This window comes from Cebus imitator, unplaced genomic scaffold (genome assembly GCF_001604975.1).
Source record: "Cebus imitator isolate Cc_AM_T3 unplaced genomic scaffold, Cebus_imitator-1.0 Scaffold638, whole genome shotgun sequence".
Taxonomy (NCBI): Eukaryota; Metazoa; Chordata; class Mammalia; order Primates; family Cebidae; genus Cebus; species Cebus imitator.
In genome coordinates, this window is record NW_016107953.1 from 146987 (window position 1) to 172336 (window position 25350).

Consider the following 25350-nt stretch of genomic DNA (forward strand, 5'->3'; position numbering starts at 1 on the left):
CAACACCCGGGGCCGACCCTAGAAAGGCGCTGAACTGGAGCCCTTGATGGTGCGGGAAGGGCGAGGGGGCACCTGATTCACAATGAAAAGGCCACGTTTCCAGAGCTGCCTTGAAAATGCATCCCCGGACGAGCTCTGGCTCTGCGTGGAATCAGAAGCCGTTAGCAGGCATCTACACTCGCACTCGGAAGCTCTAGCGCGGATCCTGTTCAGAGGTACAACAGCACCAGCCCCCCAGGAGGTGCCCATGGGAGAGGCCATCAGCGGTGGGGAGAGGGGTTTACTATTTCCTTTGTCCCTTTCGCTGCCTCCCTTGGGCCACACAGATTTCTCGAGGTCTCCCTAACGTCCCGGACACCATCTTCCCGAGTCCTCCAACCTCGCCCTGAAGTGAAGCCATCGTCTGGTCACTTCCCGGGCAGACACCTGGCTTTCCCCACTCCCTCCAGGCCCACAGGGTCCCAAGAGGGCAGAGAGACAGGACTGCAAATTGTCCCACAGGGGAAACACCGAGAGCCCAACAGAAACGCCCCAAACAACATAACTTGAATTTTCTTCCCCACACTAGAAAAGGGGTTCTTGGCGCGTGCGAATACACACACACACACACACACACACACACACACACACACACTTCTTTCTCCTCTGGGTTTAGTCCCTTTCTGCGGCTGGAGGAAGAAAAACGGAGGAAGAAAAAGGATCCAGACAGATCTTCGGACGAATAATTTGGATAATTGTGGGAAAGGGTCGGGGAGCACTAAAAAAGCCCAGCGCACATCCCAGCCCACCGCAGCGGCAGCCGGCTTGGCCCCCTCCCCGCCAGCCGTACCCCCCTCGGCTAATCACCCTCATTAGGAGCTTCGTCACCGGCCTAATGAAAGCAAACCGTGTGGAAATCGCCGGTAAACAGTTGGGTCTGTGCTGTAATTAATTCAGTGTCTCTTTTAATCAGACTGAAAGGGAATCGGGCAGCGGCTTGCGGAGCCGTGACATCACCCCCAAAATCGGCCAGAGCCAATCAGCGTCATCACTCCGGGGACACGTGGGCGAGTCCCCTTTAAAAAAAACACAACACAACGAAAAAAAAAAGAAAGAAACAAAAAAAAAAACCAGACCCAAAGTAAAAGTGACACAAGTTCATTTTTTAAAGGAAGGGGGGGAGGAGAAGGCGCGCGCGGACCTGCGGAGAGCTGCCGCCAAGGAGCAGGGAGGCGCTGTCCACGGTGCTGACGGGCCCCCGGAGCGGCGAGGGCGCGGAGAGAGAACCTCCCCGGCCAGGTGGAGCGTCATGAGCCGCGGGCCGCCGCCGCCGCTGCCGCTCTCCGCGGTGCTGATGCCGCCAGGTGCGCTTCGTTCCGCCGGTTGCTAGCGCGGCCGGGGCCCGCTGCTATCCGCGGTGCTGACCTCGCTGCGCTCGGCCACCGCTTGTCTGGAAGAAGCGTGCGGTTTGGATTTTTAAAAAGCCATTCTTTATTTAGATTCCAACATCCTTGCGTTTCTTCTGTGCCAAGGGGGCCCTCGGGCCGTCCGTCTCCCCCTTTGCTCTCCCCAACTTGGCGCGCCCTCCCTCCCATTCCTCCCTGACACTCCCACCACCCCCCCTCGGCTCGGCGGCTCGGCGCGATGCTGCAGAAGACGCACTGAGCCCTTTTGGATCTAATGCGCAGAGGAGGTTGGCCCAGAGCTCCCCGGCTCCCCCAAGGCTGAACTCCGTCCAAGGTGCCCGCAGGCTCCCTGCCCGCCTTCCCCATGCCAGCCCGCAGCTAGGGGCAGGGGCAGCGGCGGCTGGGGTTGGGGGTGGGTGGGGAGCTTTTGAGGAGGACAGGTCGCAGCTTGGCTATGGAAGGCTCCAATGGCTTTGGGATCGACTCCATTCTCTCCCACCGCGCCGGCAGCCCCGCCCTTCCCAAGGGGGACCCCTTGCTCGGGGATTGCCGTTCGCCCCTGGAGCTGAGTCCACGCTCAGAGAGCAGCAGCGACTGCTCTTCGCCAGCCTCTCCAGGAAGGGACTGTCTGGAGACGGGCACCCCACGGCCTGGCGGGGCATCCGGCCCAGGTTTGGACTCCCACCTGCAGCCCGGGCAGCTCTCAGCCCCGGCACAGTCGCGCACCGTCACCTCCTCCTTTCTGATCAGGGACATCCTTGCCGACTGCAAACCACTAGCGGCCTGTGCACCCTACTCTAGCAGCGGGCAGCCGGCAGCCCCTGAGCCTGGGGGCCGCCTTGCGGCCAAGACTGGGGAGGACTTTAGAGACAAGCTGGACAAAAGTGGCAGCAACGCCTCGTCGGACTCAGAGTATAAAGGTAAGAAAGCAGGAGGTGAAAACTTGGGGGAATGTTACGTATTTACAAACTGGCATTTAAAATGAGTGCACATGGTGAGACATACACTCACTCACCTGGGGTCTCCCCCAGGGCTCAGATTGAGCAGTGGGTCTTCTCCGAACCTTTCAGCCAGTCCTGTGGTTATGCCTTTGAGCAACAAAGAGTCTGGTGGAGAGAGTGGGGGCAGGGGAGGGATACTGTGTGCCCAAGTGGAGATCCCCAAAAATGCACAAAGCAAACTTTCTGAACTTTGTCTGGGACCCCTGCCCTTCGAGCAGTGCTGGTGGACAGGAGCAGTTTCCAATCAGGCCAGTGGCTCTCTAGGAAGAAACCTTGCAGAAGAAATGGAAGACCCAAAGTCTTCTGCTTTATAAGAGTGAAAATACAGCAGAAAAATTTCAGCTGGAGCCTTAAGAACAGTCAGAATTTTCTTTCTTTTAATCTACATTTCCAGATAGGAAGAGAAACTGGGGTTTTCCTCCCAATGGGCCCAGTGTGATACGGGTCCTGTGAGTCATGAAAAGAGGCACTCACTTCAAAGCAGAAACCTCAGCCAGGCAGCTTCCTGGGAGCAGGTCAGGGGGGCTGGTGGAGAGCAGAGTACCCGGCACCCCCACCCTCAACGGCTCTCATTGAATTTGATTTTAAGTGCCTTCAGCAACCAACTCCAGGTTTTGTGCAAGCTCCAGGGATTCCTGAGTAACCAGCCCTGTCTCCCGATACACTGGGGTTGTTGCCCCTCCACTTTTCTTTCACCTCTGTGAATCTTTGTTGTGTTAATTCCATTTTCATACCATCTTAACCAAGGAGATGAGATCTGGGTTAAAAGGAAGGAAGGTAAGAAAGAAGGAAAGAAGGAAGGAAGGAAAGAAGGAAGCAAGGAAAGAAGGAAAGAAGGAAGGAAGGAAAGAAGGAAGGGTGGGTCCCAAAGGAAGGAAGGAAGAAGAGAAAGGGAAGAAGGAAAAAAAGGATGCTTTAATTTTGTTTCTGACCCCCAGCCACTACCTCCACTTCAGCTGTTTCTCAAAGCCAGAGGCATAAAGTTCTTTCTAAGGAAGATGTCAAGGGGCAGAAGGTGAGGAGGAATATGAGGGCTTCGTAGGAGACAGCCCTGCATCCCCATCTAGCAGAACACTGGGAGTGGGCAGAGGCTGTTCAGAGCTTTTTCAAGCATGTAATTGATTCCCAGAAATCTTTTCAAGGGACAAAATTTCCCTGTAAGGGCAACTTCTTTATTGTCTTGCCCTGCCTCCCCAATCCCTCATAACTCCTGGTCCCTATTTGGACCAAGTCTTCACAAAAATGTAGGAAGGCTCATTTAACACTCTCCTTCCAACCAAGAATTCATTTGTGGATATGTCCTGACTCCAAACCGAAACCAGTTGGTCCTGTTGCACATCCAATTTTCTTGATTTCCTCCACACAAATGGCCTAGCCTCCTTCAGCCAGGCTGCGCTGACCATGCCTGGAAAATAGGCAGGTTTAGCGGAGCAGCCAGGAGGAGATCCAGAGGCTGGCACCTGGGCCCAGTGGCCCCTGCTCCTCCCTGGGGGCCTGCTTAGAAAGGCAAAGAAAACTTACCCTGGAGAGACACAGGCAAGGGGAAGGGGGAGAAGGAGGGAGGAGGACGTCAATGTAAATATATATTCATAATATCATGGCTCTTATTTACCATTGCAACAAGAACGGCCCCTCTTTAGTTAGAGCAAAGGAGACAAATCTTCCACCGTCCGTGCTAACGGCTGGAACTGGCGGTGGTAAAACAGTTTGGCCCTTGCCTCCTTTTATTTCTTTGCCCCCAGGAAGGATTTTGAGGAGAGATTTCGTTTAAGATAATTACAATATCAATTTTCTTCTCCTGTCTCTGAGGATATCTGATCGGGAGGTGATGAGGGCCAGCTGTCTACATATTGCTTAAATAGGTTTGGAGCGAAAGGGGTAGAAGGTCTTGCCCAACCCCCACGGCAGGTGCTGCTGCCTTTGCACCTAGTAAAGAAAGGAGCAGGGCAAGACCAAGAGGCCTTGTCTGGAGCATTTCTCAAACGTGGAGGGGACTTTTTCAGAGCTGAGAAACAGACAACTGGAGCCAGTCCGTGGGCATTTAAGCTGGCCCACTCTCCTGCCACCTTCCAAGCTGAGTCATTTCCTTTAAGGAGGACACAGAGGAAGTTCAGCCTCATCCCAAGTTTCTGCTATAAAGGCTCCTCAAACAATATTCCTTCGATAATATTTAAAGAAGCCGAAACTCAGCTTTGAAGTAAGGCGGTCGGCGACACTAACAGCTGGATGCAAGGTCCATGGAGAACCCACACCAGAGTTTTGTTCCCAGCAGGCAGGGTCGGTGGATGGGCCCGGAACTTGAGGATACTGAGATGTACCCTCTAGACCAGAGTCTGGGAAGCCAGGGCCCCCTGGGCTGAGCCTATCCCGGAGGAGGCCAAGGCAGAGCGGGCACAGAATGTGCACCCAAAGGCTCCAGCCCACGCTGGAGGAGGAACAGAAGAAAAGCCCCATCAGCTGACCCATTCTTCCTGACATCACAAACGCAACACCTCCCGACCCCCAACACAGACCTCGTCCTTGAGAAGTGGGGGACTTTCGTTAAGTAGCGCAGGAAATTAGGTCAAAAAGTAACAATTCTACGGTATCAGGTTTGAGATGTGGATGTCTTCCTCAAACTTATTTCAGCTGTCTGCACAGACAGGACTCATGTCCCTCCATCCCAATATATCCCCTTCTCCTGATGGTGGCCATGCCCAAAGATGGGGAGCCCACAGGGCAGGGAGAGCCTGGTTCCAGCCTGGAGGAGGTAGGTGGAAAGCCTTAGCCTGCCGTTTCTTCTGTGCGCTCTCCTGGCTCACCAGGCTGGATGCCGGGCCCTCCTTGCTGCGAAGCGCTGCCTTTCCAGTGAAAAGTCTCCATCCCTAGTGGCTCAATTAACTGGATTATTGTTTCCTACAGAGAGAAATCACCTTGCATTCAGCTGAACCCTGTCACTGCAAACGCCACGCACAATGAAACTCACCATAAAAAAAAAAAAAAAGAGAGAGAGAGAAGGGAGTAGGTTGGGAAAATAGATAAAAAAAGGGAGCAGGTTGGGGGAAAGCCCCAGTCTAAGCCGCCAAATTTGGGGAAGTGGTCTAGTTGATTATATAATCGTTTAAGACAAGAGTGAGCATTGAGTTTGTTCGATTAAGTGTTTTCTGTCCAGTCAAAGCCGATCAAAAGTGTTTGGGATAAAGAAGCTACCCGTGTGAGGTCTATCTTTCAACCTCAGGAACTGGGACTCCGGTGCAGTTCTGTCCCCACTGTGGGGCGTAAACACACGATGCCACGCAGGTGTAGCAGGAGCAAAGTAGTGGGCAATGTAATGACAACGAAACGCAGACCTGGGCAATGCGCGCTGCGCCCAAGGGGCAAGCGAGCGGCACAGTCGCTTATTCCTCCAAGTGCTCTCAGACCCGGCGCCTTCTGCCCAGCGCCCTGTGTAAGTTGAAAGTGCCAGGAGAAATCATCGCTACGAATTCGTATCCATATGGGGGCAACGCCAGGCGGGGCACAAGGATCTGTCCTTCAGGACAAAGAGTGGCTTCGGGGAGAGCAGGTTTTTGTCCCTCCACGCAGGTTTCTCTCCCCAGACCCCAGCCTTTAGCTTCCTCCCTTCCTGTCACTGCTGCAGCCGGGGAAATTGGGACCCAGACGCGGAGCCCACTCCGCCAGAAACCTCGGGTCTCCTCCCCTACTCTGGCAGGCTGAGTCCGGTTCCATCGTCGCGGCTCCGTTTATCCCTCCCGGGAGCGCGGGCGCAGCGCCGAGTGCGGCGCAGGGACTGGAGTTCTCGCCAGTTTCGGGTTCTTTCTCCCCGGAGTTGCCCGGGGATCTCGGCCTCGGGCGCTCCCGCCTTAGTCCTCTATAGTCAGGGTTCATGTCCTGTTCCTGGGGCCTCAGAGGTCCCGGCTCCGAGAGGCCCCGGTGAGCTTGAGTGTCGTGAAACCACCGTAGTCGGAAGCCGCGGTTACGCAAACGCCACGGGCAGGAGCGGGAGGGTGTTGGCGGCCGCGAGGCCGGGCCCTGACATGCCGCTGTGTCCGCAGTGAAGGAGGAGGGCGACCGCGAGATCTCCAGCTCCAGGGACAGTCCCCCGGTGCGCCTGAAAAAGCCACGCAAGGCGCGCACGGCCTTCACCGACCATCAGCTGGCGCAGCTGGAGCGCAGCTTCGAGCGGCAGAAGTACCTGAGCGTGCAGGACCGCATGGAGCTCGCGGCCTCGCTCAACCTCACTGACACGCAGGTCAAGACCTGGTACCAGAACCGCAGGTGAGGCCCGGCTGCGGGAGTAGGGGCAGAAAGGGAACTTCCCCTTTTCTTACAGCTCCAAGAGGGGGCCAGGAGTCTACGGGTTGGTACTAAGGGAGGGCCCCTGAGCCTCCCCCATTCTGTAAAAGTGGGGAAACTGAGGCCCTAAGGGGAGAAGGCCTTGCCTGAAGTCCCATAGTGAGGGCCAGAGATGAGACTGCATTTGGTCTCCAGTGTCCAGTCAGTCCTCCCCAGGGTGGGTGGACAGACACATAGGCCACTGGAGATCCAAGTCCTGCCTTTGCTCAGTTGGAGGGTGGTGGGGGGTCTGCCTGGAGCCTCCACCTGAACCGGCCTGGGTCTCAGAAGCCCCAGGACCCGGGAGGGGTGACAGTCTCACTCCCAGGAAGCCTGTGAAGAGGACAGCCAGGCAGTGGTCCTTGGGGTGTTAAAGCCTGTCCCAGACTGGGCAGCTGCCACAGGGGCCTCTGAGCTTCCGCGAGTCTCTTCAGGCCTCCGTGGACTTTCTGGTCCCAAGACCTGAGCGGGAAACTGGCCAAGCCCTTGCTCCTTGGGGACAGGGTGACTGGGAAGTTGGTGTTGGGGCCCTGGACTTGAACCTGTTTCCTAACTTCCCTTCTGAACACACTCATCAGACTTAGATGCACATGTACAAAACATGCATCCACACAACCAGTGACACACTGATGCACACATCGATACAACTTACAATCACACATGCACTCACACTTAGCCCCAGTCACTCGCATGCTCTTAGCAGAGGCAGGAATGGTGCTTTTCATAAACAAGCCTCAGAACACATCACCCCATTAATAATAAATACTGATTACTGCTCCAGGCATCAATAATTAAGGCCTGTTACAGTAATTACACAATTATGATGATGATGAATAATTCAAGGAGGGAAACAGGGCTGCTGTGGCTGAGCCCACCTTAGTGGGACCCCGGCTGGTCCACCTAGGCTCCACCCTGGCAGGTGGGCCTGGGGTCCAGGTCTGCCTTCTCCAAACCCGTTGGCTGGCCAAGGCCTCTGGACTTTGGGGCCAGACAGTGGGCAGGGATTGCCCCAGGACTTGGACCTGGGTTCGGAGGGCGGCAGAGTGTACGAGCTGGGAGCGCATCCTCTCCGGTTGCCATTTCAGGCCTTCTGCTAGCTTGCAGCCTGGCCAGCCTGCAGAGGAATCAACAGCATCCCCTTCCCTGACCAGAGCCCCTGGATCCCCACAGCCCTCTCCAGGGTGATCCCACCTGCATAAAGAGGCACGTGCAGGGAGGAGCCCCCCTACGAAGCTCCAAGTGCTCCTTCTGCGATCTCCTGGGGAGGGTAAGAAGCAGTTAGAGCCGGGGTTTGGGGTCAGACAGCAGGGCTTAAAACCCGGGCTCCTCTGCTTTTGAGGCCTTCTTGAAAAGCGGCCCAGACCTCAGTTTTCCTCTCTGTAAAATGGGATAATAGCCATGGAAGGCCGGTGGAAGACAAAAGGAGAGGATGGTTGTAAGGCGTGTGATGGTGCCTAGCACTCCGTTATTTCTTTACAAATGAGTATGATACCTCTTGGCCTCCCTGCAGGCTCTCTGGGCCAAGCAGTGGGGAGGGGCTGGGGTCGCCAGATGCCCTAGTCCTGATCCCGTTATACGCGTTTATTTTGGCCCCCAGGACTAAATGGAAGCGACAGACGGCCGTCGGGTTGGAGCTGCTGGCGGAGGCAGGCAATTACTCAGCTCTCCAGCGGATGTTCCCGTCGCCTTATTTCTACCCGCAGAGTCTGGTTTCCAACCTGGACCCCGGCGCGGCGCTCTATCTGTACCGCGGCCCCAGCGCGCCTCCGCCCGCTCTCCAGAGACCTCTGGTGCCCCGCATCCTCATCCACGGACTCCAGGGCGCCAGCGAGCCGCCCCCGCCGCTGCCCCCGCTCGCCGGCGTCCTCCCGCGCGCTGCGCAGCCTCGATGAGGCGCCCGCCCGCTCCGGGGCCTCCTCCCGGGGTCTTGGCGCGACCCCTTCTGCCCGCCTTTCGGAGGGCGCGGGTTCGACGCCCCTTCCTGGGAGGGGACCCTGCCCGGCCCTCCCTGGCGCCCCAGCCCAGTGTCCCCTGAAGGGCCAAATGCCAAGTCCACTGAGGCCCGGACCCCGGACAGCGTTTCCCCAGCCCCCTCGGCGTCCTCTTTCGCGGCCGCTCCGTCCGGGAGCCACCCCCACCCGCCGAGTGTACCTACGTGTCTCTGCCCCTCTCCGCCCCCAGTCTCTGCCGGCTCCCCTAGGCGCCCCTTTCTGCCCAGGAGCAGGTGCGACTGATTCCCAGGCTTCGCTCTCTCCCACGCCCCTTCCAAGCTCCAGGAGAACAGCCCCTCTCCCCGCGCCCCTGCCAGGGAGAGAAGGAGAGTGCGGAGCCCCGTCCCGTCTCCCTGGCCCTCGAGCGCCTGGGCCGGCGGCTGAGCTGTACATACCGTGTGCAAAGTGTATATGAAGTTATTTATTCGTGACCCATGAGCCCGTGACCGTGTCCGTGGATTAGTGAGTCTGTGGCCTGTGCCCTCCCCCCTCCCAGGCGGGGCAGGAAGGGGCCGAGGGTGCTTGCCCACCCACCCACCCCGACCCCAGCCCCCAGCCTCAGCCCGGGTCCCGGGGCAGCCAGGCCTCTCGGGTTCTCTCTTTTTTAAATGTGGAAATAAACTTCTTACAAATGACCAGGCGCCTGTCCGCGCTCCCGTCGCTCGGTCCGCACTCAACCCCTCTCCCATCCCTCTCCTGGGCACTCGGTTTCCTTCCATTCTCAATAACAAAACCTTCTTGTCCCCCTTCCCTTCCCCGGTGCAGTGGACCTGCGCGGGTGCCCCGACGAAACTCGCTGGGGCCGGGCTCTCCCCTCCCTGGCCTCAGTCTTCCCATCTCTACGGCGAGGCGAGCCCGTTCCTCCCCTCCTCCCCCTCGGCTCCATCTGGTTCCTCGCGGCTCCCAGACGGTCCCCGGGGCCGGGGCGGGGGTCCGCTAAGGGCCTCGGTCGGCTGCGGGCCGGGCTCCGGGGCCCTCGCCGAGCCGACTCATCTGGCCGCGTCAAGGGCCCCGGCAGCTGGTGACCGGCCTGCCGGGCGCGGGCCGACAGATGGGCTCCGAGGCAGCTCCCCCCATCACTCCCACCCTCCGCCGCGCGCCCGGCCGCGCTCGGGCTCCCGACGCTCGCGGGCGCCAAGGCGGCTCCGGCCTCCGGGCCTCCCGCACCAGGCAGGACTCCGCGCGCCTTCGCTGCGAACCAGGCGCCACATCGGGTAACCCCTCAACTACCACATCTTCTCACCTCCCCTGTACCCCGGGAGTAGGTTGGAAATGAGACCCAGAAGGGAGCCAGATAGCAGCGTCTGCCGCATCTCTTCTGGCTGCTCCAGGCTGCCGCTCTAGCATCTCGGGGGAGAGGGGTTTAAATCCCGAGTCAGACTCCAGACTTCAGTTCACGTTCAAAGGGCCACAGTCACCTGAGACTGTTCCCTCTCTGGGGAGGTGGGCGCAGGTGCTCCCCTCCCACACACCACCTGCAGCTCACCAACCCTCAGCGCTGGGAAGTTTTGGGGGCCGGCAAGCCGTGGCCCCTCTAGTTTGGGGGGCAGGGTTTCTCTGAAGATGGGGGCCGTGTTCAGACTATAACCCCTCTCCAACATCAGACCCACAGCCAGGTCGGCTGCTGTTTCCTCCCTGCCCCCAAACACCCTCGCGCAGCAGCTTTCTTTCCCGGAATGGCGAGGGTATTATTCTAATTTTGCAAAATGCACAGCAGCTAATTAAGTCAAGGAGCCCCTCGGCTTTCGAGTTCTTTTGCATGTGAATGGGGGTTGGTAAATCCCCAGCTCTGGCTCTGGTGGGGGGCGAGGGGAGACTGTCCCCAACTCAGGGTTAATGAAGTGGGAAAGGAGTCTCTCATAGCCTCCTGCAAACAAAACCCCCCATGCAACAAACCCTGCCCAAATCCTACATGGATTGACTTAAACCCAGGGGATAAGTGCTTTAAATTAATCTCATTGAATAAGAATGAGACCAAACAAAACTCTTTAAAATCATATTAAAAATCTATCAAAGGACAACTTGCACTGGTGTGCTTTTCATTTTGTGAAAGTGAAGGAGAGAGACTGCAGCAACCACCCTCACATTTACACAGTGGCAGTGTAAATCACAGGCACATTCTCAACTATGTAATTGTCCTTGTACCTCAGAGGCGATTTCATATCTTACATTAATGAAGAACAAGGCTTCCCTACAAGTTTATAATTAGAATATTTTACATTGTCCTGCACATCCCATCTGTAATAATAACTTCACAACCTTTGCAGCAAGGTGGGCTCCTGCCTTCCATCCACTTAGAAGGCTAAACTGGTTTCTGTTCCCAACCCTGAGGCTGGGCGAACTCTCACGTAAGAAAAAAGAGAATGAATGTAGGACCCCAACAGGCCTGACAATAGGAGAGGGCTGAGAAGGCATCTTCCCCCGCTCCGCCACTGATCCATTGCCCCTTACAAACGCCCACTCTACGGGGTGGGGGCAACAAAGTTGAAAAGAAGTTTAGAGCTCCCTGCTGGCCCTGAGTCGCAAGGGAAATTGAGGACGGGGCAAATTGAGAATTTGAGCTGATTTTAAGGGTACCCCACTGACCCCACACCGACAGGCCTTGCTCTGAATTCTTCCTACTACGGAGCGGATTAAGAGAGAATGTATAATAGTCAGGGGGAGGTTTAACAAGACCCTTTTCAAGCAGGGCAACTTCTCCAGTGGAAAAGCCTTACACTCCGGTCTCTACGAAGCAATGGTCGGATTTTAATGGCTTCCACTGACTGTGTACTGAAGAGCTGAAAGGCTAAGCCAGGGAGGCCTCTGGCAGTTTGGAATATACCTGCTCCGAAAGGTCTTATTTCCTTACTCCCCCTCTTCCCTAAAGTTCACCTCCCTTCACTCCAGGGGAAAAGAAAAAAAATCAAAGTAACCCACTGGGCTTTGTTTTTTAAACAAAAGTCCTTTGCTGAGATTTGGTTGGCTTATTGCTTGTCTAAGACTGGATGGGGCTGTCTGCCCCACATTAGCACTGACTTAATCTCTCACTAAGGACCCTCTGCCCTTCAGTGCCTGAGAATGGGGCCCTTCTACCGCTAAGTCTGGGGCAAACGTGAGGATGTTTTAGATTCCAAAAAAAACATTCCACAAGCCCACTTGGGGGAAATGCTTTTAGTCCACAACATTCTATTAAGCGTCCAAATTCTGTGTGGCTTTAAATATGGGAACCAGGCTTACAACATACAGACATGGTGAGTTTGGGAAAATTTAAGAACAGGCACGATTAAACATACACACAAAAATTAGAATATGTACAGTGGAATTAGGCTAAAGCTTTGCCTAATTGATGCCTGAAATGTATAATCTGTCAAGAGCCATAAAGAGATTTATTTTAAGGTTATTTAAATTTAAACAATATTAACCTTAAATCTGTTAAATCCATGTTTCTTTATTAACTGGGGTAATATATTGATTCTGCGTAGAAACAGGCCCACATAGCATCTATGGCAAGAAACCCTCACCTTAGGAGTTAGCAGATTAAGTGTGTAAGTTTTGATCTTAGAACTATCATCACTCACACGCTGCACAATTCTAGCACTTCTCTTTCCCCCCAGGGATGCAGAACTCTGCCAATTCGCCCTTTAGTGGAATGACTACTATGGGGAAAAAAAGTAAGGTTTCTCTTTGATCATCCCCAATCACTGGCATTAATCCTGTTTTTCACACAGCTGGGTTTTGTCTATAAAGTTTGATCCCTCCTTGTCCCATCCAGATCACGTGAACCATTACACATCAAAATAAAAGAAAGGTGGCAAAGTCAGTCTGACATGTGCTGCAGGGTTGTTGTTTTTATTATTATTGTTAGAAATGTCACCAACATTCCCTGTTAATTTGTATGTGACAGCCAACTCTGAGAAGGTCCCATTTTTCCACCTGCAGAGGATCCAGTCTCACTAGGCTCCTCCTCGCCCTCACACAGGAGTCCTTGCCGGTGTGGGTACCTACCGACATTCACCTGTGTCTAGAACAGAGGCGAGGATGCTAACCCTCGCCCTGGTCCTGGCAGAAGGGCCACCTCGCAAACTCTCACCACCTCTCGTGGCCACCTAGGCCTGTCGTGGATCTGGGGGGATCTACTGAAGTGGTGCCTCAACAATCGTCCTGGGGAGACCACAGAGAGCTGCACAGTCACTGCAGAGAGGCAAAGTGAGAAGGCGGGGAGGACAGGAGCCGTGCCCAGAGGTGCAGAGGCCTCCGATCCTTTCTTTTCTGGACCCCTCTGTGAGTGCCCAAATCTTACATTTATTGGGAAATCAATACGCTCTGGGGGGCCTCTTTCAAACCTCCCAGAAAACACAATGCCGGGGTGGGGGGAGTGGGCAGCTGTGGCCTGGGTCACAACACAAAGACCCCCAGACCTTTCTTGAAGACAAGACGGGATTTGATAGGGAAAAAAGCTCGGGATGCTGGTGCCTTTTGACTTCAAAGGCAAATAATAAAAAGACAACAGTAAATCAATTAGGACTGAGAGAGTGAGTTTTCTGTGGACATGAAAGAGGGAGCAATGCATGTAAATACAACATCGTGTTTCCAGAAGAAAGTAAGACGGCCCGAGAGCCTGAAAACACATTCGTATTTTTTGACCCAAACCAAAAACTTTTGGTCCTTTTTAACAGTACATTCCAACATCAAGAAAATAATTACTGATAAATATGTTTTCTTCTCTTTTCGTACAAATTCAATTCCAGTTTTTAACACCCTAATTCACAAAATTCATGCCAATGTACGCACTGATAGACGGGCTGAAGTCACGCTGTGAAACTTCAGAATGCAGTTAAGGGCAGCAATCAACCCCTTCCAGGCTGACGCAAGGGATGTTCTTACATCAAGTCCTGGGTGCCACCTCATCCCCTGCACGTCAGCACCTGGGTGAAGGGAATGCCTCGCACTGATGGGTTCAATACAAAACACAGACCCCTCTGTCAGGAGCCGGCCAGCCTCTGTGGTGCCGACCTGCCCCCCTGCCCCCCTACTGATTTCTATCAGGCTCCAGGGCCTCCCACGGAGGAGAAGGGCTGTGGCCCCTCTGATTCTTGGGGACGCGGTATTCAGGGAAAGGCAGCAGTTATTTGTCACAAGCCTCCTCTGACAAGAACAGGACATCAATCCACTGCCACCCAGGGCTTCCAGGATCCACTCGAAGGCACGGAGAGATTTTAAACTTTCTGGGAAGTCTTGCTGTCCCACTGTAAATGTTTTTGGGTTTTTCTCCATTTTAATGTTTTCCCACGGCCAAAGCAGGGTGTTGACTGCAGACTGGGCGGCAGGGGCCGGCCGCCCGGCTCCCCGGGTGCGTTTTGCTATCTGACCTTGGTGACGCCAGGCTCCATGCCGCTGGAGTATTCCGAACGCAGGATTTCAGCAAGGCTGTGTTTACTCTGGGTCTTCTTATGAAGGCCAGGCCTGAAAGAACAGTAACAGCAGAGAGGAAAAAGAAACTTTATTATTATTTTTCTTTCCCATTTGGAAAGAGGCTGATAGCAGCTGGTTCTGAGACTGTGAAGCTGACATTTTTGTATGAACAGAAGTACAATCCCTTCAATAGTACTTGTTTTGATATTCTATGCACCAGAAGATTAGATACGGCACTGACAGATTTTCATAACGGTGGCAAAATATCATGGCATTTTTAAAAGTGAGGCTTTGTTCTATGTTGTTTTCATGGGGAAAAAAAAAACTATACACCCTCATGCTCTGATGCCAAATGAGGTGTATGATACAGCAGTTTGCCGACGGACAGGGAAAAACCCACCGTCACACTCAACGACACGAAGCAGGGAAAGCTCGAGGCGGCTTCCCAGTAACCCCTAAGCAGCTTAGAGCAACTGGCCTCCTCATGGGCTCCTGAGGGCTTCAGGACTCAGCCCTTGGGAGCAGAGCCCAGCAAAGTCTATGCAGCCCTCCTGGTCCCACAGTGAAGCCTGGGATGACAGCCAGATAACTCTTTATGAACCGAAAAAACTCGTAAACAAATTTCTGACCCTACAAAACCCAAACCCAGGGCACAGCCTGGTCAGCGTCTGCATCTAGGCTTAGACCAGCAGCCTTCTGCAGCCCACACAGACCTGGGTATCAGAGGGAGGTCTCTCCCTACACTAAGCCACTTGGAAAATGCCAAAGGTTGAAAATCAATTTCAGATGTTGAATCCTGATAACTGTTTGAAGACAGCAATTTTACCAATGGATCAGAAGATCAGAGGGGAAAATCTGTAGATATTCAATCATACATAAGAAGAACGTTTATGAAAACTGAAGAGTGAAATAATGTTTCTTAAGACAGGATTTTAACCAAAGCAACAACAACAAAACAATTCCTAATAAACCCACAATTCCCTGTTGCAATTCCTTCAGCACCACAATGGCAAGGTCTCTGGATAATACAGTGTCATGGAGTTCTTACAAAGACATGCGTCACGTTCTGCTACTACATTTACGGCATTTTCTTCGCTGTAATCCGAGAATAAACTGAACTGAAATTGTGGTCAAAATAAATGGAACATAATGCCTTTAAAACCCAAGAATTAGAAATACGACTAATACTGAAAAATTAACCTGACTCTGAAAGCTTGTAGAAACCCATTATAACCAAGTTTCAGCAGTAATACCTGTTTACAATCACACCAGAGGACAGGGTGACAGTCATACAGTGGTGTTTTCTATTGCAACATACAAGAAGACACATTCAAGCCAGCCTCTGTGGGGAAAAAAAGAGCTGAAACAAGGGGACGATGAGGAGGTAACATTTAAGGGCCAGGAGTGTATGGGGTGAGCACATCGGGGCAGGATCAGTGAGAAGATGAGAAGTACACAGGGAAGAGCTCCTGGGGCCTGTGGGAGATGATTCACGTACATGACCTCCTATAATCCTCACTCAACAAGGTGGGTCTGGTTACTATCCTCATTTACAGACAAGGACAGAAAGACTCGGGGAGGGTCACCTGCCCCAGGACCACATGGCTGGTAAGTGCAGAGGCAGAGAGGCAGACTCTGGGTAGAGAACAGTTTGCAGCGTCAGGTGGGGCAGGAGGACTCAGCTGGACCAAGAGTGGAACACAGCGGGGGGCCTCTGTGGTCTCCTAAGGACCACTTCAGCAGGACAATGGGGCAGGAGCCAGGTGACCGAGTAGGGAGTAGTAAGGGGAGACAGCAGAGCCTCGGGGTGGAGGGGGGACAAGTCGGGGTTGGAACCTGTCACTCATCAGCCGAGGACACGGAATGAGTGACTCAGGCTCTGTGCCTCAGTTTCCTCACCGAGAATGGCGCTCCTAGGTGTAAGGATTAGATAAAATCAAGACATAGAAGGTGGTAGCTGGCAGCTGGCACGTGGGTCGCATAATATCAGGAAACTGAGGTCCGGAGAGGCCACACAGGAGCCAGGACTGTGCTACGGCCCCTGACAGCTGGGCCAGGGCTCTTCCAATAGCATCCACCACCTCCCAAAGAGCAGCGAGCCTCGTCATGGGACATCCGCCCCGTGGGGACTGTGTGCACCCGTGTCCCTGAAGGAGGGCCGAGCCACGATGGCTGACCTGTGGTCGGGAAGTGGCAGGAGACAGGGCCTGCGGTTGGGCGCACTCAACTTGTTCCAAACCGAAGGCTGCCAGTTCCTGTGCTTGTAAGTTTATTTTTAGTCAGGTTATGTGACAGAGTGAGAAGGGTCTGACAGGAAGAATACTTTCTCTTCCCTCTTGTTTGAAGCCAGGTTCACAATGTGTATAATTTCAAATGTAACAATCTAAGTTTCAAAATATGCAAAATTTCAGTCAAAATGTTCTCCCCAGCACAAGCTCCAGCACTTCAACAATGGTTCCTGCTACTGCTACGACAAAATAAAGAACCAGCGTCTTTCTGGGGTGACTGATACACTAGCTGCCTACAGAGGTGGTGTGGGCTCCCAGGCTGCTGTCCACCCGACAGAGCCAAAGCCCCACCCACGAATGCAGCCTGCACAACAGGCGCATACCCAAGGGCCACTTCCACAGCTCCTCAAGACCTGTCCCTTCACAAACACCATGGCTCCGGGGTGGAGGAAGGCAACCACTCGTGTGTACGTTGCGCCACTGAGAGGGAACAGGAGATCCCACGTGGTGGAGGAGGACGCTGTCAGAAATGCCGTCTCGGAGATGGGTCCGACTTGCCTTCAGTTATCATCGCCGCCTTTCCAGGCTAGTTCATCACGTTCGTGGATGTCCTTCTGACTTCGGATGCAAAGCCAGCAGTCCACTCGCTCAGAGGTTCCGGAGTTCAGCAGGCAGGCAGAGAGGTGGCATTTTCCAGCCCAGACCTCTTCCTTAGGTGGGAGAACCTCAGGCCAACCCTGCAGGGGTTTCACCTGCTGTCACAAGAGCCACCTCAACAAAACCCATTCGTCCCTCGGCCAGCTCCCCGTCTCCTTTTCCTTTGTTCCAAGGCCCAATGCCGAAAAGGCAAAGTACAGATGGGAAGATGAACTGCTCTAAACCCAAGCATGCGATGGGTACTCAATTTCTCCTTCTGCCAAGCTGCAGTGCTCCCGGGAACCTGCCAACTTTCTCGCCCTCCTTGCCCTCCAAATACCCGTACCCCTCTCCAATGGGCTTCGTGAGCATCCACCATAGTAATCCTGTAGTTACCCAGCAACAGATCAGTTTATCTAACCACAGGGAACTCCCTTGTAGTGAAGGCTGAATAAACCCCACCTCAGTTACCAGGCTGGATTACTCAGCAGGACAGGCAGATGCCACTTGCACTGCCAATAAGGTGAAAGCACAGCCTAATTAGTAAATCAATATACCCTGTTACAGTGACCACTGGAGAGGAGAGATCGCAGGGCTTTCTCCCAACTTTATCATTAAATTCTCAGAATGATCTTTCTAGGTAAAAAGCCAGTGTACTTCTTCTGTTAATGGTACTCTTTTATAGGACAGAGTTTAAATTTTACTTATGTACTCTTAAGTCCATCAGTAGTTTCATGTTTTATGGCTTTAGGGTCATGTTTGGAAAAGTCTTCATCCTAGGATTTCAAAAATATTAAAGGATATTTTTATCTAGCTTGCTACTGCTTTAATTCCATCTAAGTTTTATTTTGATTAATAAAGAAATTAGCCATTTCTTCCTAGGAGTTATCTAGTCGACCACGACAGTCACTGAACAATACATCTTTTCCCCAAGGTTTTGAAATGCTCCTCTAGAACACTTCCTGCAGGCTATGTCTGAAGAGCAGCGGATGACCACAATGGTGCCCTTAATGGGCTCTACAAATAGATAAAAACATTTAGGCAAATGCCAATTACATGGGTTGTTAATGGATTTAAATATAAAACAGGTCAAATCAAAGACATCCAAACTGGTTACCCGACATAGGCATTTAAGTCATTCACTTTTCCATAAACCACCTGAAACAGGTACCACAGTATCCCCACTTCCTCATAAGGAAACTGAGGCATGGAGAGAGAATTTGTCCAGGGCCACAAACCAGTAATGCAAGAGCTGGAATCTGAACTCAGGAAATGTGACTTCACAGAGTTGAACCATAGCACTCTGCCACCATGCTACAGTTTTCAAAACAAGGGGCAAGTTCCCTGCACAAAATGTTTTTAAAATACATAAATCCGTATGCCTGTATGTACATGCACAAAGTCTGAAAGATATATGAAGCATATGAGGGTTAACTTGAATGTGGGCTCATGGGTAATGTCTGCTTTCCTCTATGTCCTGGAGTTAGTTTTACAATAAGCATGCATTATTTTTAGAATTAGAAAATAACAGTATATTCGCTCTAAGGGGAGACAAAAGCAAATGGCAGAATTCTGTCTGATAATGAAATGCCACAGGATTTTAATTTCTACTCATCAAAAACCTCTCTGCCTTTTGGCTTTCAGATGGTTTGATTTTTGCGAGGGTGAAGTACAATTAAAACACAGACAGACCGAGGACTGGTCAAGTGTACTCCTCTAATCCGAATGAGGCTGCTTATAAGCCAATGTCCCAGGGCCACAGCTGGACCCTGAGGGTCTCTGCTGAGGACGCAAGTCCCCCAGGTGGGAAGAAAAGCCTGGGCTCTCAGCGAACGCAGGAGACAGTGAGGACGTCGGGAGGCTCGGGGCTGAGTCTCTACACCTGTGCCTGACTCCATGGATGACGGAAAGGCGGCAATGTCTGCCTGGGGTTTTGGTGGCTCTCAGGTGGCAGTGAGGGTAACAGGCAACTCCTGGGGGATGTGACAAGCGGGCCCTCTGTGCGCTTGTACACAGAAGAGCTGAGGTAAAGAATAAGCTGGTGCAAGACGCCGTGACTACTTTGCCTTGGTGTGGGACGACCCAGGGAGGACTCTACCCTACCTTTTACAGTCAGTGAGGAAAAGGAACTGTATTCACTCTTCTAACCTCTGGGTTTTTCTCTAGCAGAGAAGGACGCTGGCAGACCGGCTGATTTAGGGATGCCTTCTTCGTGATTTCTTAGGATCCAACCAAGTCTAGCTTCTGTGAAACTACCAGAGCCCCAGAAGACACTCTGCTCCAGGTGAGCCCTGCTGTGGCAGTGAGAATCATGGGAATCACAGCAGCATTCCTGGAAGGGGTTCCGTGGACACAGACAGAGGCTGCTGAAAAGTGGACCTCAGCTTTGCGCCAAAGATCGAGATCTAGTGAAGCGCAGAACTCTGAGCCCCGGGCCAAGGACAGGCACAACGGCAGACAGTGCAGATCACAGGCAACTGAGAAACCACGGATGCCCCGGCGCCTTTGCTGCCTGGAAGGCCATGTACACGATGGGAAAGAGGAGACAGAATATTTAGATATGGCAGATGTCTGAAAACGAAGGGCTTAACCAGAGTCCCAGGAATGAATGGGAACTTTGAGATTATTCAGCCCAGGTGACCACAACTCTTAGGAAGTTCTGTCAGAACATAAGCAGGAACTTCAGATGGCTGGTAGCAGTGCTGGGGACGGGCAGAGGACCAGAATTCTGACGGCCTTGGTTGGAATCCCAGTTCTGCCACTAGCCTGATGACCTTGTAGAGGCACAGCAGCTTTCTCCAAGCTTCGTTTCCCCGTGTATCAGAAAGGACCTATGCACAGCCACATGGCCAGTATGAACTTAAAACGGACTATAGTGTGTTAGAGAGCTCAGTACATCGCAATTCTCTGTGAAAGTCTTATGAATTACCGTTAAAATGGAGAATACAGGGTGAACATGGCAACAGTGAGTTGTGCTTGGAACCGGTATGATTATATACTGAAAATACTGAGAGGGACCAGCTTGGGGCAGAATCCCAGCCCCACACCCTGGAGCGCAGCCCCCTGGGCCTGTCCTGTTTGACATTATTGTGGGTGAACCAGACGATATCACGAGGCATATCTACCACATCTGCAGGAACAGCTAATACACTGGCTGACAAAGTAACAACAGTCAAAGAGACAAAGGGATGGGCCAACGCTGGCAAGGTGAGCTCGAACTAGGACAGGTGTCAGGTCTTGCCGTTAGAAGGTAGGGTGGCATACACTGTCACATATGCAAACAGGCAGGGATTTAGTTGGCAAGTTTCCGCCTGGAATCAGAGGTCTGGGTTCGAATCCCACCTCTGCCTTGTGGACAGTGGTGCCACCATTGGCAGCTTCCTCCTCTGTAAAGCAGGGGTCACACCATGGTTGCCTTAAGGACCACAGTGGCCACCCCTCATGGGGGCCGGTGCCTGGCTGCTGCTGAGGACCCCATCAGTGGAGCTGCCATCCCGGCCATGATCATCCTCTGCACTCAGAGACGTGATTGCCCGGTACTTCTTGCTGGGCAGGCTCCATTGTAAGTGTGATGATTTCATGAACCAGACTTTGAAAAGAACCTGGGCTGATAGGATGCGCAGAGCCTAGCCATCTGGGTGACAAGCTGCAACCATGAGGACCAAGGAGCAGCGCGGCCTTGGTACAGCCTGAGGCAGGCACATCAGAAGGAACGCCCTCTGAGCCGGGATCCTGGCGCTGCCTCATACAGGCTGTAGAACTGATTCTGGAAGTTTGGCCAAGGTACTTACTTCTCTAAGTCCCAGGTTATTCACTTACAAAAGGATTAATGAGCTAACATTCTAAAGTATTCATCACATGGCCTATTATGAACATGCTCAGTAAATACTATTGTTACTATTAACAGCACAAAAAAGAGAAGAGGGGAGGAGATAGGGGTCCTCATCAGATATGTGGCACTTTGCCATGTGAACCAAAGCCTGGTCTGATCAATACCACCGCCTTCTATGTTTGCAAATCATGGACACACAGAGGCCAAACAGTGGAAACAAGACCAAAGGGTGGAAAATGAAAGTGGCGAACACTGGCTTACCCTCAGAAGCTCTAAGGGCAAGCTGGGTCCATGAATGGGCAGCCCTGGGGGTGCGGGCCACTGGGACGCCAGGGATGCTTTAGCAGAGGCCACATCAACCACTAGAGGTGCAATGGGACCCACAGGACCAGGCTGGGCCAGGCTGGGCAGACTCAGGGAGGACTCTATGAAGTTTCCATCTTTTACTTAAAGATCAAAGAGAGGAAGTGAGACAGGGCAGAGGAACTACTGTCTACCAAGCACCCACTCTGAGATCAGCACTGGGTTAAGGCTGCGAATTCCTTACCTCTCCCCACACCCTACACGACAACCCTACAGCACCTCCATTTTATAGCTAAGCTGTTGCTGAGTGCTATGGCTGGGATCAAACTCAAGAACATTGGCTTCACGGGCCATGCTCTTTCCGCTATACCATTCTGCCTCCAGACCCAGAGGAAACTGGGAAAGACGTCAGATCTAAATCTTGCTTATGATCATCTCTTCTCAAAGGTGTTCCAACGATTTCCCCAAAGAACAGAAAACATCTACGACCCACTCTTGGAAGCTTGGCCAAGGTACTCAGCTCTCTCAGGCCTCGTTTATTCACTTACAAAAGGATTAATGAGCTAGTGTACTAAAGCATTCATCACACTGCCCATTATGAAGGTACTTTGACAGTTTCAAACCAAATTCTTCCACAGACACGACCAAAACATCTCCTACTTTAAGGCCATTTCTTTGGTTACACGAGTAGTTATCTCCTTGTGTTCATATACTTGTTATTTCACCCAACAGAGTCTAGAAACCAGCAGCTTCCAGACAGGGCAGGTGGGAAAGCGGACACGGCCCTTGCCTGAGTCTGGGCTTCAGGGTCTCTGACTCAGACCCACAAGACCAGGCTCCAAGCTCTACAATGGCCCGTGTGGATCCTGCCTTGGTCACAGGGACTGGGTGAGGTCTCAGTTAGATAACGTGGATGGAGGACTCAGCTCGGCAGAGAACACACATAGGCCCTCAAGAGAGATGCTGCCGCCATGGCCATGAGCACTTAAAACTGACATGCACGAAGTGTCACATGCTGTCGCGCTGGGATGCTGGTTCTCAACTGTATCCCTCTTCTTGACTATTAAGCAGTTAACACGTTACTCTACATTTTGGACTGTGGCTGTAACACTGGGACCAAAATGGAGATATCTGAAGAAGACCTGAAGTCATTTGTATAGGTTGTAACAAGATGGAAAGGCTCTGATACCATTAAGAAGAGTGTGGAGGGGCCCAGGACACACACCTTTCTAGCGCAGAAAGCAGCTCAACGGAAGTAGAGTTAGATTAGGAGAGGAGAGAGTACGTAGTCGGCTCTAACACAGGAGGGGCTTGGGATGACTAAAACTACCCAGCATGCAGCAAGGGAGACCTGGGGGACCATCGTGCTCTTCTTGATCTCTCAAATGATATGAATTAGAAGAGCTCTGAGCAAGGACAAGCTAATGAAGAGCTGGTACTCTCCTGTTGCACGCAGCCGCATCTGGCACCTGCCGGTTCGTGCGAGGCCAGCCACATCTTCTAATTCCAGTGCTTGGACAGCTCCAGCAGCGAATGTGCCCGTCTCCAGCATCCTCCCAGGAGAGGCTGGCTGGGTTCCTGTTCTTTGTTGTCAGCCCTGACTGCATGACTGAAAGCACACCCTGTGGTTCCTGCTGTCTGCAGGTGACCCAGGTGTGGAGGAAGCTCAGGGTCACTGTGAAATCCCTCTAATCGCCTCATTAGCAGGGTGGGGAGGAGGGTGTGTTTGTTCCACAAGGAAGCAGAAAGCTGGTAATTGCATGGTGTCAGGTAGAAAAAAATCGCAGTGGAAGCAAAAGGCCAAATATAAAAAGCTGCCTGTGCACAGCTGTAATTAAAGCAAGGCCGACAGCACCCGACCGTAGAAAGAAGGCAAGGCAGTGAAAACTGGATTTGCACAGGGTGTGCCGAAAGGCAAAGGGGCAGACCCCCCACTGCAGCGTGTACCCACACCATGCAACCCATTTGGAGTTGGCTGTGAACATGACGTGCGTGAACTCTATAACCAACAGATGGATTCATTTGACAAACGGTCCCTGAGTGACTACATGCTGGATGTTCCTCACTCAGAAGAAATGCAGTCACCTTCCACAGCAGTGCTCCGGTCCCTTGCTCCACACTAGACGAGTTTCTTCTTCTGAATACACAAATGCCCTAAAGAGATAGAACCAGCATAGACCTCAGAGGCACCTGCCTGCCTCCCTTGACAGAGGCCATGAGAGCATGTTCTTGGCTATCATCCGTGCAGCTTGCTCAGGTTCTACATAAAAAACTACTGATTAATCCTAACTCAACTTTAAACCCGGATATATTCAGCCAGCACCTCGCTGCCCTGCCATGTGAAGGAGGACATCTCAACCGCTCTGAGGACCACATTCTTTCAAGTTCCCAGGGACTGTCCTTGGGTCAAGTTCACGGTCATGTCTATCTTACTCTTCATAAGTTTAGATTTTACTGAACCATGGTCTCCTGGGTTGGAGCCTGGGCCTCTGCATTTTCATACGACTCCCCAGATTTCTAGAGCAGATTCTGTTTCCCCAGATACTGCTACATCTGTCCTCATGGCTACCACTGGTGGTCCAGTTTTGCTCTGGTCTTCTTGCAAGGCCTTGTGACCCCTCTCTGCCTGGATGCCTGCTCTGGCCTTGTCTAGGTGGCGTGGAGGCCCCACTCATGAGCCTGTTCATCTCCATGTTCTGTGGGCTGATCCCAGGCCCCCTTCACCAGGGAGCAGAACCAGCAGCTGGGCCACGAGGGGCCATCAGCAGGGGAATGCTGTCCTTCCTGAGGGCACCTTTATGTAGAGGAAGGAGATCCCAACCCCAGACCTGTTCTCTCAGGTCAGAACGACTGACAAGCAAGAAGGGGCAGATGCTGACCACATGTATAAATGACACTACAAACAGACACAAAGCCGCCACCACAACAGCCCAAGGCCAGGGCAGAGGTGTGAGGCGTGAGGGTGTCTATGCCTGGCTGGGGAGGGCACACGGAGGAGGGGAGAGGTCCAGGCCCAGGGCATGTTCAGGTAAAGGCCCTGGGGAGAGGATAAGAAATGGAGTGTCAGATGAGGCTGAACGGTCAGCAAAGGCGGGGGCCTTTGTGAGGAGGGTCTGTTGTGGCTCACTCTAATCACAGCCTAACACGATGCTGCTGAAAGGTGCTAAGCCAGGGCAAGGTGGGATGAGGGGTGTGGAGGTGCTGGCTGGCTGTGGAGCCGTGGCCACAGGAAGACTCGGTGGGAGACCGTTTCAGAGGTTCAGATGAAGTGCAGGGGCTAAGGGCTGCTATTCATAAAGTGTTTGGGAAGCGAAGGGAAGAAACCGATTTAAGGAGGCCGGCGGGATCGACCGTGTTGGCCGCGGCTGAGATGGAGTGGATGAGCACTGACTCAGGTGCAGTGGATTTACACGGAGAAATCCTCATGTCTCCGAGTGTGGTTTTGTCCAGCCTCTCATCTCATGTTTGGCCAATCTGTCTTTTTACAGAATGCTCACTGGCTCAATGAAATTCAGGAAGTTTTCACAGTGGGCAAGATTCCAGGTTTGCCTTCAGCTAATTAAGTGATATTAGGGAGGTTGTAAATGCCACATAAAAATTGGCAGGCAAGCTGCTCTAATGATGAGAATACTGCTTTACAGGGAGATGCAGCTGCGGCTTCTTAATGCTAGGCTTTGAGGGACTCGCTTCCACGTTTTCAAGGTTGTTCCTGATAAGAAAAGTTCAAGGGTGCTAAAAGGTTGCAGTTAACTTCACTTTTCGCACTCTCAGTTCCGCGGGTACTTGTGAGAATGACGGAGGCTGGAGAAAGAAGCAAGGCGATACGGTCGCTGATATCACCACGTGCTCCTGCTTGTCGCCGTGCCGGACACCACAACGTTTCCACTCATCCTCCGGCTTAACCCCCACGGTAAGAGGGCAACTTGAGTACCTCCCTTTGAGGCCAGGGAACCCAGGCACAGAGACGCGGAGTGACTTGTCCAGAGGCACAGTCTTTGCGATGAAGTATTTGTGACAATTTGTGATAAGTGGCCCAGCCAGGACTCAATCCTGGCGTCTGTGTGAATCAAACCCGGATGTAATCACTGTGTGATTCTCCCAGGGTCGGCATTTGGGAAACAAGAGAGGGGGAAGAGAGACGGCTGGCAGAGTACAGACTCCTCAAGCTACAGCTCGATTCCACAGCTAGCTCTTCCCAGGTACCCAGCAACTGCGGAATGAGCAAGGGTGATAATCACAGGACACGGCACAGGCCTTCAAAGATGA

General features: G+C 52.7%; 2 protein-coding genes across 2 annotated transcripts in view; one reads left to right on the forward strand and one right to left on the reverse strand.

The window, feature by feature from the left end:
• The first annotated feature begins 1225 nt into the window (after positions 1-1225).
• BARHL1 (BarH like homeobox 1) lies at positions 1226-9326 on the forward strand. The gene is made up of 3 exons (XM_017517587.2): positions 1226-2305; positions 6421-6643; positions 8298-9326. Exons 1-3 carry the CDS (start codon positions 1840-1842, stop codon positions 8590-8592), a joined length of 984 nt encoding a protein of 327 aa, XP_017373076.1. The 5' UTR covers positions 1226-1839; the 3' UTR covers positions 8593-9326.
• A 3965-nt stretch (positions 9327-13291) lies between these two features.
• The window catches only part of DDX31 (DEAD-box helicase 31), a 79399-nt gene continuing 67340 nt past the window's right edge, over positions 13292-25350 (reverse strand). Inside the window, 1 exon segment of the mRNA XM_017517589.2 lies at positions 13292-14136. Within this exon segment, the coding sequence (XP_017373078.1) occupies positions 14034-14136 (103 nt within the window). The 3' untranslated portion in view covers positions 13292-14033.

What these genes read in the sequence shown, in the direction of transcription:
- BARHL1 (XM_017517587.2), top strand. Translation starts at nt 1,840, where the DNA reads ATGGAAGGCTCCAATGGCTTTGGGATCGACTCCATTCTCTCCCACCGC. An exon ending in GTCGGACTCAGAGTATAAAG is followed by an intron (nt 2,306 to 6,420) that starts GTAAGAAAGCAG and finishes CTGTGTCCGCAG; the next exon opens with TGAAGGAGGAGGGCGACCGC. An exon ending in ACCTGGTACCAGAACCGCAG is followed by an intron (nt 6,644 to 8,297) that starts GTGAGGCCCGGC and finishes TTTGGCCCCCAG; the next exon opens with GACTAAATGGAAGCGACAGA.